General features: G+C 48.3%; 2 protein-coding genes across 3 annotated transcripts in view; both read right to left on the minus strand.

The window, feature by feature from the left end:
• LOC119383607 (uncharacterized) overlaps nucleotides 1–4,483 on the minus strand; it is a 169,815-nt gene extending 165,332 nt beyond the window's left edge. Inside the window, exon 1 of one of the 2 annotated variants that reach the window (XM_037651857.2) lies at nucleotides 3,935–4,483. In XM_037651857.2, the coding sequence (XP_037507785.1) occupies nucleotides 3,935–4,054 (120 nt within the window). In that variant the 5' untranslated portion in view covers nucleotides 4,055–4,483. The remainder of the gene's footprint in view (nucleotides 1–3,934) is intronic. The other variant, XM_037651856.2, reaches the window with a different exon arrangement.
• Nucleotides 1–18,859, minus strand: part of LOC119383606 (60S ribosomal protein L19) — a 310,809-nt gene that overhangs the window by 256,147 nt on the left and 35,803 nt on the right. The gene's annotated exons all lie outside the window — the stretch shown is intronic.

An 18,859-nucleotide genomic window follows, 5' to 3' on the forward strand; every position in this document is an offset into this window, starting at 1 on the left:
GCGTGAATCGACTACACCGCTAGCACGGCGAAAAACAAACAAACAAACAAAAAAAGGCTGCAAAGTTTCGCGATGCGCGCATGCGCTTGCAAACGTCGCAACGGAAGTCGCGAAAAGTTTCGCTGCGCCTTCGCTAGGAGGCGATGCGGGTGTTTGCGATATGGCGGCTTCACGAGTGTGACGTCAGGGCCTCTCCTTAGTATTCCTTCCTCCATGCCTAAACTTAATATCCGTCTTGATGATGTCGATAACAGTGACTTCTACGAGCAATTGTAGGGCGACAAATTTTAATAATAAAAATAAACACTCATTTTAACTAGTCTAATCTGAGTTCAAGGCTAATGAAGTGCAGAAATAAGCACGCTATGGTGCCATTAGCTTAAGTTTGTTGCTGTCTATTCACACAACGTTGCAGCCGACCATAGCAACTTGCATCAGGTAAATAAAGCTCGTTGCTGTTTCCTGTTTAGCAAGCGGGCTGGAATCGAATAAATTAATTTCTCATGACGCGAGACGAAAAAAAAAAAGAGAAAATATTGTGTGCTACCGTGACACTCCAGTAGCAGCTGCTCGCAACAGTACGGGTGGGGGCGGGAACATTCAAATAAAGTAATAATAAAAAGCGTTCTTGAAACAACACGAACGTCGTTTCTCTTCACTGCGTCTTTTTTATTTGTTTAATCATTTGCTCCTTTTTCGAGCTGTATGCCCATTTGCCGTGGCTGAACAACCCGCGTAGTTTCTAAGCCGAAAACATGCTCGCAGGGCAGCGTGGGTACATATTCCGACAAAACACCACAATGAAAACGACCGAGTGCGTCAGTTTGTCACGCAGCGTTCTATGCATGCAGACTGTTGCCAACGGCACGAAAATATCAACGACGAAACGTAGATGGCGCGTCCCGCATGCAAGCCGTAACCTTCTCAGAGTGTTATGGCTTTCTTTGTTTTACACTTTCTTATCGCTGAAAGAACAGAACAAAAAAAAAAAACACTGACATTGCAGAATTAAACGAAAGATTAATGGTGGAATGCAACTGCGCACATGCGTGCATGCGCTTCCTGATGAACACAAAAAGCAAGTGAAACGGCTGGTCCTTGAAAATGTGTTCGGATGACTATAGCTTCGCTTAGGGTTTCTCGAAACCAGGCTATAAGCCTCGTCATTTTTTGTTAAGAAGTTATTTACTGCGTCGCTATTCACTGAATGTTTTTAAGCTGTATACTTGGGCAGGACCGGAGACAACAATAACGCAAGTGCTTCGTATTGCGCCATTATACCCAACATATTTATGCATCGTTGCATTGCAAAGTAGATGTGGCCATTACGTGCATGTCTAATGCGGCAACGGTCATCAAAATCGAATGCCACGACCACAGTTAGCAGAATTAACGAAACGTCACACGAGGGGATCGAGCAAGGAGGAAGCCGCTGCGGTCATGCAAACGATGTTTTTTCAAGCCAGAACGTTGGCAGGTGTTGGTTATGAGGACATTCCGAAATCTTGCGGCACCGGTGTAGCGGAATGCTAAACGAAATCTTCACCTTGGGAGCATTAAAACAAAAGGTATGTAGTTTACTTACAGAACACATTTACACTGACAACAAACGCTTACCGTAAGCGCGGCATTGTAGTAATGCACTTGCACGGCGCAGCAAGTTTTACCAGAGGTCATCTATTTCATTAATTAGCGGTGTGCTTAACCTAATGAAAACAATGAAGCTAAGGAAGATGGCCATTATTTGTAAGCTTTGACTGCAGTTTAGTAACTGTGAGATAAATGGAATCAAAGTGGATTAAAAGTGAACTTGTCGCTGGTAGGTACCGAACCTGCAACCTTCGGATAAACCTTCCCCTCTTTCGCTGTTCTTAAAGCGTTCAGCTGCGGCCGGCGTAATTAATGGAAACGTTTATGGGAGATCCCTTTTATTCTGAACGCGTACAAAAGAGAGGCCATTGATGACGATTGGACCGTATATGAGCCGAAACGATTGGGGGTAAGGTATTATAAAGTAAGGTATTAACCGTTCATCCATCCATCTAGATCAACGCAGGCTTGTATACGTGGCACACAAACATTTTAGAGAAAGGCGTAGGCTTATCCACAGCGCAGCATGGAGTATCGACCATTCGTTCGACCCGCCTGTGTGCGCGACCCTGGCAATTGTCAACCGGGGAATGCTCCCATTGTGCGCGAGCATCTCCGCAGGGAGTGCGGGTATAGGGACACTGTATAAACAGCTAGCCAGCCCCGAATAACTATACCAGCCCTTCAAGCCCTCATCCTTTCTCTCTCCAGTTCCGAACGCGCTGTTGTTGTTCAGTGAGTAATGCATAGCGTGCGCCGACGCATGCATCTGTATATACTATGCACAATGTGGCTTTCCGATCCCGCCGCAAGGCCTGCAATAAACGCCGAGAGAGGTTAACCGCGATCGACGAGGCACGCATGCACGATGCCTCTCTTCTTCAACGCGCGTCACGACTCTCACATACGGGCGAATGCGAACGTCCCGGGCGCCGCAAATCGACAGCCAGTCCGGCGGATCGAGGTGTCGATGAGAGGTGGAGGAGGAGGTGGAAGCGGCCGACCGACGGCGAAATGCTGAAAGGCTCCGATGCGTGCTCTTCACCTCACTCGCTCTTTTTCGCGGCTGTTAAAGACGCGCGTTTGCATTAATCGGCGGAACAACGAAGAAGGCTCTGGTGGCGAAAGGGGTCGCGACCCCTCTACGCACGCGCGAATCGCCAGCTCGAATGGCGCCGACCACGGCGGTCTGGGAAACGTTCTTGCATCCTCCACGGGGCGCCAGTGAGAGCTGTCCCGTACTTGAAAGCTATCGAGGAAGTGGTCAGTGCTCGGAGTTAGGACTGCCGAGAGTTGTTTCGCACACACGTTCCCTACTCCACGAGTCGATCATGGCGAATATGGCCAGAGTTTCTCCGTCATTGTTTTTACCGATCTCAAAAGGGTAAGCTAAAGACCCGGTGTAGCCGACTGAAGTAATGGCTTAAAGGTTCGGGGTAATTTTTACATCCCAATTCAACAACATCATTATGAGGGACGCCGCAGTGGAGGGCTGCGGAAATTTTGACCATCTGGTGTTCTTTAACGTGCACCTAAATCTAAGTAGTCAGGCTCCTAGCATTTCGCCTCCGTCGGAATGCTACGGCTGCTGCCGGGATTCGAAACCCGCGACCTTGGGGTCAGCAGTCGGGCACCATAACCACAACACTACCGTGGAGGTTGAACGTTTGGAGTTCAGTGGTAAAATTGTATTCAACTGAACAAGGTGGCTTATATATACGTAATAGGAATTCGACCAGCGAACTGAAAGAAAGAAAAAGAAAAAAGAGGACAAAGGGCAGACAGACGATGATGTCGTAACTCAAGCTTTCAACATTCGTTTGTAGAAAGCCGACATGGCTTTGCAAACGGCGTTGAAGGAAATAGTTCCACTACACAAAGCCTCGGTGATCAAAAGGACCCGATAACAATCACCCATAGATAGCGTGAAATGCTAGATAGGTTGGGTGGCAAGATATTGAACGTGATGGACAATTAAGGCCTCGACGGCATACTTCGACGGAAGCTCTCCGACCCGGAGCGATAACTCTTTCCCCGAAACCCATTCAAACCACAAGGAGAGAGCGAGAAAGAATATAAGGGAAGAAAAAAAAATCAAGCTAAAACTTGGCCATGGTCTCTGCTACCCCCCTCCCTCCCTAGGAAGAAAAGAAATAAGGAAAAGAAATCTCATGTTTTAAAATTTCGGAGGACATCAGGATCTGCGCCATGATGTCAGACAGGGCGCGAGAGTGATCAGAGCCGTAATCCAAGTGACAGCCGATCCCTGGGGCATGCCGCATCGTGCCCGGGCTGGCGCTCCCGTACGACCGTTCGTCGTCGTTGGAAATGTAACCGGACTTACCATGATATCCAGGCGGACGGTGGTGGGCCCGTTTCGACCCATGAACCTGGGGTCGGTGACGTACATCCAATCACACATCTTCGCCATGGCTCGCTTCTCCTCTGTCCTGTCCTTTGGCATGACGGTAGGCGACGACGAAGAGGCCGAGGCTTCCGTTTCACTCCATCGGTCACGGACACAACGTAAGAAAAACTCGGCGCACTCACACCGGCACTCGTAAGAAACGAGAAGACGCACCAATAATAATAATAATAATAATAAAACAAAAGAACACAGCGACCGATAAGGCGCGCAAGCGACTTCCGCGACCGAAAGTCGGAACGGCAAGCCGGGTTCAGAGGACGCGCGGCACCCGCGTGCTTGTGACGACGACGCCGCTCCTCCGCCGCACCGCTACAACTGACTCAATGCATGCGCGCACAGGTCCGGCCATCGCCTCGCACACCGAGCGACTGCTGCTGCGGTGTTGTTGACTGTGTGCCGCCGCCGCACACGGAGTTGGGAAAAACTCTCCTCCGAATAGGACGGGAGAGAGGAACAGGACCGAGAAGAAGGCGTGCCCGGCATTTCGCCTTTTCTCTCTCTCTCTCTGATCTCTCTCTCTCCCTCTCGCAATCCTCGCGGGGCAATCTCGCTTGTCGCGCGCGAGCGGATCAGCAAAGCCGAGCCCGTCGCGCTTCTCTCTCTCTCCTTCTCCGTCCAGCCGCCCTCTCCACTAGACCATCTCCGTAGATTGTGCGTGCGTGCGTGTGTCGCCTTCGGAATTCTTTTCCTACCACCTGCCCGCCCGCCGGAGCCGCGCGATGCACCGACCGGAAAATAAAGAGAAGCCAAACAACGGGTGCGGCCGTGCAGCATAACAGAACAACAGAGAGAGGAGAGGGAGGGGCGGGAGTAAACAGGGGAGGGCGGAACAGCATCTCTCGCCTTCACCTTTGAACACTGTGGACCGTCGCTTCTCTCTCTCGGAGTCTGAACGCACACGTGCGCGGTGCGATGCAGTTTGCGATGTATCTCTCTCTCCCTCTCTTTTATTACTCTCTCATTTTATTCGTCTCCTTCTTCTTCGCCTTTTGTCTTATCGCGCGCCAGCGGCGGGCCTCCGATGGCTGGATTCTATCAGTCTATCTTTTCCGGAGCAGACAGGGGAGGAGGGAACGGACTCCTTGTTATCTCGTTCAGTGCATCCGTTCTTCGCTCGTTTCGGCCATTGTTCTCTCCGCAACTGCGGATGATCGGCTCGCCGCTCGGGTCCGTCTTCCGGCCTTCTTTTTTGGACTGGAAAGCAATTTGATTGCCTCTCTATCCCGGCTGTTTGCGCGGGGCCTGCGCACGTACGTATATATCAGCACGATGCCCACGCGGCTTTCCCAAAGGAAACTATTTTTTCGGGAGCATTTCCAGTTCCGCAACCGTCTTCCTTCCTTCCTTCCTTCTTACGGCAGTGCTCTTTTTGTCCTTCATATGCCTCCGTCACAAGCGCACAACAATCCTCTCCGCAAGCTCCAAACCCGGGCCCCGCGCTTACTCTTTCTTCTTTCTCTCTTGCGCTCGCACCTTTCACCCTCGCATATATTCCCAGGTGTCGGAATCCATCTTCCGTGAGCCGACAAGCCGCCTTCTTTTGTCGTTACTTCACTTTATTTTTTTTTCACCTCGCTTTGCATATGAGTCGTTTAGTAGGGGTGCACGAGAATGGAAGGGGGGGGGGTGCATGTTTGTAGATGCGCTTTCCAGCCTCTCTGATCATTGAAACGTTCTTTTTTTCTAGATATGTAACCGTTTTTACTGGTACTCCCGCCTCTCTAGCCGATGTCGCCCTCCGACTCGTACACACGATACCGCTTCCACTGCCGAGCAGGCACGGCTGTTTCTCATTTCGTTGGGGGAGGGGCAAGGAGGGGAGGGGGGGCTCGCGTTGAGCCGCAAACCGGGAGCTACTATTACAAAAATAGTTGCACAAAAAACACAAAAGTTCAAATCCAAGGTGCAACCAAGGAAACGCGAGAGTAGCAATAGCGGTGTCGTATGTAGGGATTCCCGGGTTGCAGGAGGAGGAGGAGAGGGGGGAGTTTGAAGGCTCTAATTTTCAATGCTGCAGCCGTCCTTTGTGCGGGGTGCGCGCGCGCCCCTCCCCGCTCCAGTCACATCTCTCTCCTATTTTTGCGCGAGCTCGCGTGAAAGGAAAGCAAAACGTGTGTTCCCGCCGCCACGGCCGCTCTACATCCCCTCACCCATCAGAGCGCCGGTGTTCGGAGCTGGCGCCTTCACCTCACATCCTCTCAGCTACCCGACACCGTGTATGTCGTAAACTGCACCCTCTTCCTCCGTCCTCTTTTTTTTTTTTCCTTGTTTGCATCCGTATTCTTCTCTCTTCCGACGTGGATTTTTTACCTCCTCGGTGTTACCCCTCTGCATTTTCGTTGCTTTATTCAACGGGACTTCTCTGCAGAGCAAAGCAGAGTTTGGAGGCCCCTCAGGTAGAAAAGCAGTATAAAGGGCGAGACAGACGGTACGATTTTTCATGCGATTCGACGTCCGACACGGCAGAGGAGAAACCGGAATGGTGACCTTTCATAGCATCGTACAGCCACCATTCCCTCTCCCCCAACGCCGCGTCGGCCGTCGGATCGCATGGAAAATCGGACCGTCTGTCCCCCGCTTAAAGACAGACGGTACGTGCGATTCCCATGGAAACCATATCGCATGAAAATCGGACCGTCTGTCCCCCCCTTAACACGTTAAAACACCGCGCGCACGGCGGTGTAGAGACGCCGGCGAAATTTCGAGGCACCGAAGTTCCATTCGACGCTCCGGCTGCAACGAAAACGTTTTCAGCGGCGATGGCTCTTGGCCGGGTTGTGCGCTTGCATGCGCTGCGCTGGACGCTGCCGTCCATCCGTGTGTCGAATTTCGGGAGGCTCGGCCTCCGATGTGCGCGTATGTGCTGAGGAACGAGCACGGACGCGAAACTCGGGGTGCTAGTACCAGGAAGACGCGTGTAAACGGCATGGGAGGGAGTGGGAGGCGACCACTTTCGTTCAGCTCCTGCCCACTTCTTTCCCTCCGTTCGCTTCGCCCTCTCTCCCTCTTCTTTCCCAGTGCCAAGTTTGCACTCGGTTCTTTTCCTTCCTCGGAGTTAGTACATTTGCCACGAATTCGGGGTTTGACTTCAGGTTGTTGCAGTTTGCGGAGACACCGAACTTTTCTCTCTCTCTGTGTTTAGAGGAGGGGGATTGGGGAACCGCAGTATACGAGCGTCTGGAAGATGGGAGTCTGAAAGCTGTGAACCGGGGTTTAGGTGGGAGGGGAGGATGACGCGCGAAGAAAGAGCGCGGCTGCGTATATGAAGTTGCGATTTGGGACGGAATAGGGCAGGCAAAGCGGTCCCGTGCCGTTTTGTGAAAAGAAAAGGGAGGGGGGCAGAAAGCGAGGCTGGTGTCCCGTGGAAGAAGAACAGACACCACCCAAACATACAACTGGAAAGGCGCCATAGTACACGTTCGCGAAACTGGAGCAGGAACATCTGGTAAGAATAGGAAGTGGCAGTAGAGCTTGGGGGGCCAGTGTGTTAGAGGAGGGGGAGGGGGAAGGGGGTTCACGCCCTGGCGTCGCTCACTCCCCCCTGTGACTGAAGTCGTAAACCTCGACCTTTTCTGCTCCGTTTGGTCCCCGTGTATCTGTATCTTTGCCAAAAATCTCGCCCCCATTCAGCTTCTAGCCAGAGAAGAACGAACGAACGCATGGCAGAGAGATGCGTCTGGCGATATTTCAGTCACTCCCAGGCCCTTTGTCGCTCGTACGGGGTGTTTTCAATTTCGTGACGTTTATCAACCGTCGCTAGAAAAAGTAACTGCAGCGCGAGGTATTCACCGAAGGCGCGCGCATATACACTACATATACACCGCCAGTTCCGCTCGCTGCTGGCGCCCGTCCGAAGCCGTGGTACGTTTGTCGAGATTGAAGTCCTTTGATGAGAGCGATAAGGAAGAGAAAGAGACAGATAAGAGGCGTACTAAGCGTCGGAAAAGCGCTCTAATCCGCCCAATAAATTCGCTTGGGGCGGGGCACAACAGAATGTGTCGCTGTCGGTTAGCGCCTCCCTGCCTTTATACGCAGTACATAGCTTAGAATGACGTTTCTCCCTCAGTGCACGAATCCACGCGCGCTTTACTTATTTATCGGGACTAGGAAAAGAAGCCCTTTGTGAAAATGGCAGAGAGAAAGTACTTCAGAGTCTATTATTGGTGGGCGCCAAGAAGTCGAGAAGAGAGAGAGAAAAAAAAATGAAAGGAAATTACACAGTGCGGCGTTGGACGATTATCGGAAGGCGAAAAAGAATCAGCACCTTTCGTTGGAACAAGTCTTATATATATTGTTGCTGCTTTCGCACCGGCAATATCCTTTGAAGTACTTAAAGATTCCAATATTGCAAATTCACGTACAGGTTAATAGGGAAGCGGCATAATATAGCAGCAATAACGGTAACGCTCAATGCTAAAACAGTGGGAGTCGTTTCCGTCGCTTTATTTGACGTAATTAGCGTTAGTTTTCCAGTGATTTCACAAGCACAGTTTCTCATTGCGCGTTAGTACACCAAGTCATGGCGGTGACTATGACGTCACGGCATCTAATATGTCACACAGGCAACGTTTTATGTTTTGACGGTTACCGTCTTTTCACCGGATTATCGCGTCGTCTTGCTGTAAGCGCTTCCTGTTCACGCAGCTCCTCGACGCGCCAGTGCTTTAGAGGTACACTAAGGAGAAAAAAATGATTTCTCTAGTATTAGTGGATTACATTTCCCCAATGCCGAAATCACTCTTACCGCGAGAAGACGCATGGTAAGCGAGAAAACACGCGAAAAGAAAACACACGTGGTGACGTCATACTGAAGTTCCCGCACCAGCTCGCCGTGACGTAACAGATTTTGGCGGTGTCTGCTAGGGCCAACGTAATTCTTTTTTTTTTTTCCGGTAAAAATGATTTACATTGCGTTCTAAGGGACACAATTTCATGACATAACAAGTTTCAGTGCATTTCACTGAACGAATGTGCCCAAAATATGCAAAAAAAGAAAAAGGCTTTTTGAAGCTTGTGACGTCACACTGATCATCATGTGCTGAAGTTTCGGGCGCGAAATTCGAGAATGAAACGTCGGCCTTCATTTCGTCTTCTGATAGTTATCCTACGATGGCGAAATCAATGGTAATAGAGTTCCGAAAGAGCAATTTATCTGTCTAAACTGATTTAAGGTTTCAGTGCCCCTTTAAGATGGCGACCGCAACAACATCAATAAAAACCATCTAGTATGGTATCGACTGCTCTCATTTGTCTTCGGATCATTAATTTCTTTAAAGGCGATGTCGTCCGTCAGACATAGAGAAATAAGGGCAATGTCAAGGAAGCCTGTAGACTTCTACAAGACGCGGGATTAGAACGAAAAGAAAGCTCGTCGGCCGTCCCTGAAGCAGGTGGCGCAACAAGAAGGGGGCGGGGGCGAGTGCGGTGAGCATGGGACGGACGGCTCGCAGGATGGTTTCTTTACCGCGGTGATGGATTTGTGGCGGCGAGCTTCTCTGATGCGTAACTCGCGTGCGAGTTTACGAGAGCCGAGCGGGCCGGCTGTACCCGGAAGGCGAGGCTTTGTGGCTATACAGAAGCCGGTGCAGCCGACAACGACAATGCTTCTCGATGTCGCTCTCTCATTTTGCTCCAGGAGGATTTGCCGCCGTGGCATCGTGGTCTCGGACATCCATTATCGCGCGGCGGCCAACTGCGGTGACGAAATAACGCATTCCCTGCAGGTCTGTCAAGGACGTCTCGTGTTATAGAATCGGAGTGGCTTCAAAGCGTATGCCTATTGTAGCACCTTATCTTGCGTGCGACAAAGGCTGCGCGGCTTTGTATATAAGAGCCCTGTCCGGTGACGCGGCTCCCTTGCAATCTGAAACGTGCGTGGGATGTTCGCTAGTGCGACAAAGGAGCCGCCGACGCGTGGCTTCTTGTGTCGATGTAATCTATAGAAATTTTCAATCTACCTCTCTTTCACGGAAGGAGAGAGAGAGAAACTGAGATTAACATTATTTTTCAAATAACCTCTAAACCTAGTCAACTGCTTAGTTAATGCGAACGAAACGGAAAACATCTTCACCAGCTATATATACAATGCAGTGCAGTGTTACGTAAAGAAGTATATTATAGAAAGTAGGGCATCAAAACAGGCGATATGGATGCAGGGATGTATGAGTGGCGAGGATTACCGATATTGGAAAATCAGTGCTACGGAAGTCCGCAAGGTCCCAGGAAGGTTCGTCAAAGCGCAAAATTGAAGTCAACTCGTTTGTAGGAAACCTAAAAAAAAAAAAAAAAAAAATCGTCCTATAGTTAAAGAAAAGTTCGTCCTGCAGATCCTGCTTTTTTTTGTTGTTGTTTTGTTTTCTCCGCGAGGACGCTCAGATTTCGTAGCATAGCTTCGCGTTATACGAACGGGTGGGCCACTTTTACTGTAGACGTTGCCGGTTTGTGCCGAAGGAACGGCACGTTGATCACCTCACTGCCTACGCAGCACCATCAGTGGACACGATAGCTATATACGATAGCTATATACGAAAGCCGTGGTACTCTAGCCTCGTCAACTCTGTGCGGTACAGAGGAAGTGCCAGGTAGTGTTATAGTCAACCAGAAGACGGCTCTTTCTTCTTCATTACCTCTAATCGGACGGCGCCCGACCAAGTGGAAGCTTCTCATAGAGATCAGTGAGCTCAATAAGAGAATCCCCCTCCTCCTCCTCTCCTAATCATCATCATCCTCTTCATCATCATTCATTGTTGCTTACTGTCTAAAAGAAGAGCTCTGGTAAAGCATCCGCTGTACTTTTATAGTTGATGAGACGGATAAAAGGTCTCTAAAGGTCTTCCAGTATAGTGTTCTGCGCTGACATGATTGGTCTCTTGAAACTCAGCACGGGTGCTCCCAAAATGGCTCTTATACGCTAAAATTCTTCGTATATTAAAAAAAATAAGATGTCAGCCAATCCTGCAGTTGGATGCATTATTAGCAATGTCACAGATATCAGTGCAACAGCAAAGTGCATGTTGTCACAAACGCAAGCCTTCGTGAGCTTGGACCCATGTTTGTAACATGAACTGAAAATTATCCGTCAGACTTTTTTCGCAAAGTTTCCTCTTGCTTTCCCCCTTCCCCAGGCACCTCACTCCTTTCATACTGTCACAGAGAGCGGAGAGGTTTTGAAACAAATTGACGGGGTGACTATAGATCGTGTTAAACGGTTCGTAGCTACGTCATTAAACCTCTCTCTCTCTCTCTACTGGCATTTGGGAGTGAGCTCGTAACCAGCTGGCGGATCTAATTCTGATTTACTCGTAAATTTGCGAACGGGCTCCTTTCTTCACGAAACGGTGCGCTTCCCTGCTATTCACCATAAAGAAAGAGATAAAATGAACAAATACAGAAAACAAACGGGCCCGCGACCCACTGCCCGTTGCTCACGCATGGCTACGTATACGTAGTGCGCTCCATCGCTCCCTTCAAGTTGGCGGCATCGGCAGCTGCATCGGAGCGCTGTGCCCGAGGGTGCTGGGCAATTATACGGCCTCCCTTGTTCGGAAAAGATGCGCGGATATATACGCGCTCCGAATATCGATGTGGATACGAGCACCTGCCTTCCTCCTCAGCCTCTTTCTCTCTCTCTCAAGGCTGTGTAAGTTCAGGACCGGTCGCTAAAGGAGGAGGAAATTGAGAGAGAGAACAACACCGACGGCATTTGAGAGTGTTTCTTCTTACTTTAACCGTTGTCTTTATTTCTCTTCCTGTCTCTTTTTCTCGGCGATACATTTATTATCGATGTCGGATTTCCTCCTTGCGTTTCCCATAACAGCTACTTTGTGAGCGAAGAACTGACGTATATAAGGTGTTGAACGTGCGTTGCGGGGAAGTCTTTTTTTTTTTTTTTAGTGCATCAGTACTATGCTGAAGAGAAGGCGGACAGGCAATATGTTCTTTAACCGGGCATTGTACAGTAAGTATATATACTAAAGTAAAACCTGGACATATCAAACCTGAAGAGGATCACAAAATAAGTTCTATATATCGGCAATTCGATATATAGAGGATTTTATACATGGAAAATATTTCGAGGGGTTTTTGCGACTGTTCGATATACCCGATAATTCGTTATACGTAGCTGCGATATATGCGGGTTCGACTGTACATATTTAAGTACTCGAGCAAACTTTAAGAGGCCCGCCGCAAAATGGGGAAACGCGAAACTGGCGAAAGCAAGTGTACGGGAGACGCTGTCGGCCTGAATTTCTTTTGAAAACATCCGCTATATTACGCATTACATACTGAATAAGAAATGTCCACAATAGAAAGAGAACCGACAAAAAGAAGTAATATCCCCTATACGCTTCATCTGTGTATGTATAAACAACTCGTTTCGAGAAATATCTTGTTTCAGGGCACGACCGTGTCGACGTCGTTTCGTTTGCCCTTGCAGATGCATATACAGGGTGTTTCAAGAAATCTGTCCAACCTTCTCAAAAAATCAGGAAAATGCGATATTTGCTCGGGGCTTTCAGAATTGCTTTTTCTGTAGCGGCAGGAATCTTAAGGTGGTTAAGGACATCATTTAGGATAGTAATCAAGAAAGTCACATTAATTAACTTTTTAATCAGTGGAGTTAGGTGATTGTGTCAAATGGGAGAATTGAAGTTCTTCATGCCAGGAACCCATCCGAGCTATCAGATTTCGAAAAAGCGTCCTCTAGTAATTGTTGTGGCGTAATGAAGTTCAACGAAATGCGAAGGCTTTCAACAGCGAAAGCCATCGGATTCGGTTGAATTTCATTACTTCGTAATTATTACTAGAGGCCCCTTTTTCGAAATCTCAATGTTGGGATGGGTTTCTGGCACGAAGAACTTCAATTCCCCAATTTGACACAGTCACCTAACTCAACTAATTAAAAGTTAATTAATTCAACTTTCTTAATTACTGCCTCAAGTCATGTCTCTAACCATCCTAAGATGCCTAGCGCTACAGAAAAAGTCATTCACTCATTTTGGATGTCTCAGAGGAATAGGGTAGTTGCGTTCTTCCATGTTTCTGTTTATGTTTCGCCATTGAATTTGGTTGAATTTCATTACTTCGTAATTATTACTAGATGACACTTTTTCGAAATCTCAAAGCTGGGTTGGGTTTCTGGCATGAAGAGCTTCAATTCTCCCATTTTACACAAACACCTAACTCCACTAATTAAAAAGTTAATTAATTTGACTTTTTTAATTACAGTTCCAAATAATTTCTTTAACCATCTTAAAATCTCTACCACTACAGAAAAACCAATTTTGAAGGCAGCAATCAAATATCGCTTTTTCCTGATTTTTTGAGAAGGTTGGACACATTTCTTGAAACACCCTGTGTATATTGCGCCACCTTTCAGCACGCACAAACATGCATACGCCCCATCGATTACACACTGTCCTGTCTGTTTCCCCTATAGCCTCGTGCCTCGTCATCTCTGTGCATGTTAAGCTGAACGAATGAGAGATCGATTGGCAGAAAGGAGATTGCCATCGTAACGTTACACTAATGCGAACAGCCAAAGAACGAAAGAAAAAAGAAAAGGTAAGGACGAAGCTGAGGGCGCGTCCCAACATTCCTCTCGCTTCTGCATTCAGATTGCTCCCGTATCACGCTTCACCACTGTCGTCATCATCTTCCTCCTCTCCCTCTTTTCATATTTCCCCGTTGTTTCGAACGACGCACGTGCCCGTAACGCTCGCTCTCGAGCGTGTATACGCACCCGGTTGTCCTTCGTCATTGCGTGTCACGGCTGCTCGGGGGTCGGATGACCAATCTGTCTCGACTTTGTGTCACTGTGGCGGCGGGGGGTTCTCGCAACACGTGCATGACGGTTCGTCTCCTCTCCTATCGTCTTCCGTGCGACCAGATTTCTTGTGTTCTTTCTTTTTCCTTTTTATTTATGCATTCCATTCCCGACGTTGCTTCTTGATACACACGCCTCGCGACCATCTCACCGCGGGGTTGTTTTCGCGCTTCTATGCCTTCAAAGGTTGGCAGTTCTGTGCCACTGTCCGAGTGGCAACTGCGACTGGAAGAAAAGCCGCGCTTAAAATAAAATGACAATGAAATAATTTAGGAGTGGGAAATGAGGAAAAAGTGGAAGGGAGTGCTCACGAGTCGCATCGCCTCGTGTGCGACGTGCTGAACTTTGAACAGCTTTATAGCGAACAGCGACGAGCGTTACTAACGCGTTCCAGCAGGTATGCTGGATAATCAGGACAAACTACCAACTGGTCTGCGCATAAAAAATTGGTCCCAGACGCCGAAGCGCGAAATGTGTTTCTGCAGGTTATCGCAGGAATGAACCCTTCGGGAGATTCAGAGGCAGGAAAAAATGGCGGTTCTAATCATGAATGACTTAGTTAAACACTAATCTACTGCTTCTACTGCTTAGTGTCATCAATCACGCCTTCACGAGGAAAACGAAATAAGAAACAAGAAAGCGACGCACCATGCTGTTGGTACCAATAAGATCTTCATGCATATCAGTGACAAGACCAAGCTGTTCGTTGGGTTCATATAAATGCTAAGGAATTGAGAAGATAGCGGTTTGCTTTAGTGAGGTATAGTAATAATTGTTGGCGTTTTACGTCCCGAAACCACGATATGATTATGAGGGACGCCGTAGTGGAAGGCACCGGAAATGTTGACCATCTGGTGTTCTTTAGCGTGCACCTAAATGTAAGTATACACGGGCCTCTAGCATTTCGCATCCATCGAAATGTGGCCGCCGCGGCCGGTTGACACCGGCCGCGGATTTCGCTAAAGATTACTGGCCAACAAAGGATGCCGTCGTCCTTTCTTCGCTCTAGTTCATGTTTCATTGGTCTTTTTTTCCTTTGTTGTTTCTTTTTTTTTACAGGTATGTACAATGCTGGCTCGGATGGCCTTGAATCTTTGTGCGTTGAGACGCCCAGTCCGATGACTGAATGGCTTTAAACTTGTTCAGGACGATCCGAATCATCCGACTTTTTACTCGACCAGCACTGATTGCTAATAATCTCTATTTTATTCTTACAAGCAAAAAAATAATAAAAGTAAAAGAAGAGGAAGAAGAGATGCCTGAACATGCAGACTCGAAGCAAAAACATTTTTTTAGGACGACATAAACAAGAAAATTGAATAGTTTTCAGAACTGGGCTGTTTCTTTGCTATTATATTCCCGGTTCCGCCTCTCCGGTGGCGCCACATGACGGCTTGTTTCACGCTGACTCGTTTAAGAAAGCGAAAGAAGGAAAGGAGCCCAGGAACAACGCGCACCGGGACGTCCGGTGCTTCGAAAACTGCAACCATGGCTAAGATGGTATTGACAAGCCTAACGAACCGTCGCGTTGGGAGTAGAAAAGCGTGAATTCTAAGGATTCTGTTTTTTGTTCGTTACCATGGACACATCGGCTCACGCGAAGCTGCCGTCGAAAAAAAAAAAAAAAAAAAAACCACGTGCATCTGTCGATTGTCCCCAGACGTTCGTTTCTTGTTATTTCGGCCACTATAGGCGGGCCGGAACTGAAACGAAGCGGGAGAAAATAGCAGACTGTGACCACAACACCAGATGCCCCTGACGACGCCTTGCGAGCCCTGTATAAGTTTAAGAAGACGCCAGGATGCGACGGACGACACGCAGAGCGGAGACGACCGGACTTCTCGTGGGACGTCCCGCCTGTCGTCGAGGATTCTTTCGAAGACGGCCTGTCGTCCGGAGTTTGCGGTCGTAAGACACCGCCCCCCTCTGGCGTTGTCGGTACTATTCCCGAACGCAGCGTGCGGCTCGAATGGGTTTTTCTGAGCGAAAAAAAAAAAAAAAAAGAACCACGCATTTCTCCGCCAAGACGACGTCTCTTTTTTTGCAGTACGCCAACTGTGTCGTCCGCCCGTTTTTTTTTTTTTTAAACCGCCATTGTTGAAGCCGCCTCTCGCGTCCTCGTGCTGCACGCTTGGAAACACGAACGCGTCATTTGCAACGCCCAGCCCGTTTCTGATGTTTTTCGGAGAAATATTTTCCCGCCCTGTTGACAATCCTCGCTATCTCGCTAAGCTTGTTTTTTTTTATTTTCTTGTTCTTTGCTCGGTAGGAAGTGGTCTTTTTTTTCTGTGTACACCCTTTATTGAAACCTTCCGCGGACCTTGTAACTGCCGCGACACATGCGAGCTCCAGACGTTGCGGTGGAAAAAAAAAAAAAAAAAGAGCTGTAGCCTTGCAAGGAGGGTGTACCCCACGAAGGTTAAAAGTTCTTTTTTTCTCGAAGCCAGAGTTAATGGAAGAAAGACGCTCTTTTTTTTTGGCACCTCACAGCGTGTCGCCTCTTTCGCCAAGCGAATAATGTCGCGGCTTTCATGGAGGAAGGTCACCTAAAAAAAAAGAAAAGGAGAGAAAGACTTGTCGCACTTAAAAGCTTCAACCCCTTAGAACACGTGCGCTTCGTTCTGTAGAGAACATCTTTTTTTACGCCTAACGAAACGCTTAAGGAAGGGTAAAAAAAAATGAAGACGCTGCCGTCAAACAAAACCGAGTGACCCTGGAGCGGCACGCGCTCAGTATTTCGTTACATTTATCTCGTGAACGGTGACAGCGGTGTTTTTTTCTGAGAGCGCCGGTCCCGTCTCTTGTCGACGGGAGGTCCAGCTTTTTTCCCACATACCAGCTTTTCCCTCTGCGACCTCCTTAACTGGGACCCTGTCACTATCTTTTTGCGCTAATGGTTACAGATGAAGCTTTCTTCTTTCTTTTGCTACGCTCTATAGTTCGAAGGAGAAGCGGAAAAATGCGGAACAAAACAACCGTTTTATTGTTATTTCTCAAAGTCATCAAACACGCTCCTCCACATCCCCCCTAGTTTCTCGCCCTACTGTCGGTACGTGACACACACACACACACACACACACACACACACACGCACACACACACACACACACACACACACACACACACACACACACACACACACACACACACACACACCACACACACACACACACACACACACACACACACACACACACACACACACACACACACACACACACACACACACACACACACACACTTTTTCTGAAAGCAATACGGAGAATCTGCGATGCCGCAGGGCGAACGAAGAAGTGCTTTGAAGAAGAGCGGGTCACTCAAGTTCGCGTGGGGCATTTGCCGTGCCAGACAAGGCTCCGCTGTTTGCCTTTTCTGCATTCGCTTCGTTTTTTTTTTTTTTTTTTTCTTGTTTGCCACATCGACGCTCAGTCGAGTGCCAATCTGGCCTCTTCATCTATACTGGCTCGTTCTATAGGGCCCAGTAAATACGTCACCTGACCACGCTTTTCTCTCTTTTACGACCTCCGTGCAAGCAAGCTCGCGCTAGATAGACCAGAGATTGCGCTCGTCTGCGAGATGCGCGCTCGTGATCGTCGCCTTCTTCTTCTTCTGCTGCTCGAAGCTCGTAAATCTGTCAACCCCGATTCTCTTTGACTTCTTCTCCTTCGTCCCACCATGGAAGGCGTATGCCTATAGAAAGCTATCAGAGAGAAAGAGACAGGGAGAGGAAAGGAATCGGTTGATCGCCGTTTGGCGTCTTCTTCAGCTCGCGACCGTTTTCCACTTAACCCTGGTGGCGCCGCACTTCGACGCCATAAGTATACTATGCCACTGGCAGGCGCGCGAGCGCAGAAGCACACGCAACTTACTGCGCACGCGCTTTTCGTCCGCACCATCGCATAAGCCACACGCTTCGTTATCGCGGAAGGTCCGAAACGTTTGCCTTTCTTCACCTAAGCCATCACAGCCCGCTCGCACAGACATACACAAACGTACTACACACACGCGCGCACACACAAAGAAAGGCACGCTCGCGCTCGAAGAGCCACCGCGGTGGTCTGCTTTTTAGCTCGCAAACAGCCATCTTTCGTTTTCGCTGTTCCCGTCATGCGGATCCCATGTATGGTGTGTGTGCGTGTTCGATAGATTCTCTGAGAGATAAGAATTGTTGACTAAGACACAGACTCAGGAGCATAATGGCGTTCGTCTCTGGCTATTGTTACGGAGGCGCACGCTGTCCTCGCACCAGTTCCTTCTTTCTCTCTCTTTTTCTTTCTTTCTGTAAATTATTATAGCGATATGCGTGGGATCTGCCAAGTTTTTAAATATTTTTGTCGATTAAGTGTTCAGAAAAGCAATAATTCATAAGCCTATTGTAGCTGGATAGCCATGTGAGGAAAGAATACAAGGTTTTATAGGAAGAGATGCGACAACACAATCACTATCAATATATTTCATATGGAAACATAAACAGATGACAAAGAAAAAGTATGGCGCATGGCAATTCTACCACCGAGATGCGCACACCTATACTGCCCTATACACACCCTGGCCTACCCGGTCTTCCGCACGAGCCGCTCTGAAGGCGTTGTTGCGGTTTCTTAACCGGACTGAATGTCAAACTGTGACTGTTGGCACAAAATGTTGCTGTGTAGTACTTCGACACGGTCAAGACCTTATCTTTTTTTTTTTTTTTTGTCGCGTGGTGTCATCCCATCTCTTCTTCTTTTTCATTCTTTTACATCCCCTCTCCCCTTCCCAAGTACAGTAGAAATAGTAGATTAAGGTAGGAAGACAGAAAGAGGATAGAAATAAACAAATCAATAGGAAACTCGCACAAAATAACAACCACTACACAATTGCACACAACAGACGCATATAAGTAGTGTCAACATTGGCAGATATTTGTATTGTCATCAATCTCGCTTATAGAGTGAGCCCGAATGAGCCTTCACACGCAATAAATCCAGTCTTGCACATAACCTGCTCACCGAGAGGACAATATGGTCTTGGTT

The sequence above is a fragment of the Rhipicephalus sanguineus genome, chromosome 2 (genome assembly GCF_013339695.2).
Source record: "Rhipicephalus sanguineus isolate Rsan-2018 chromosome 2, BIME_Rsan_1.4, whole genome shotgun sequence".
NCBI classification, from domain to species: domain Eukaryota; kingdom Metazoa; phylum Arthropoda; class Arachnida; order Ixodida; family Ixodidae; genus Rhipicephalus; species Rhipicephalus sanguineus.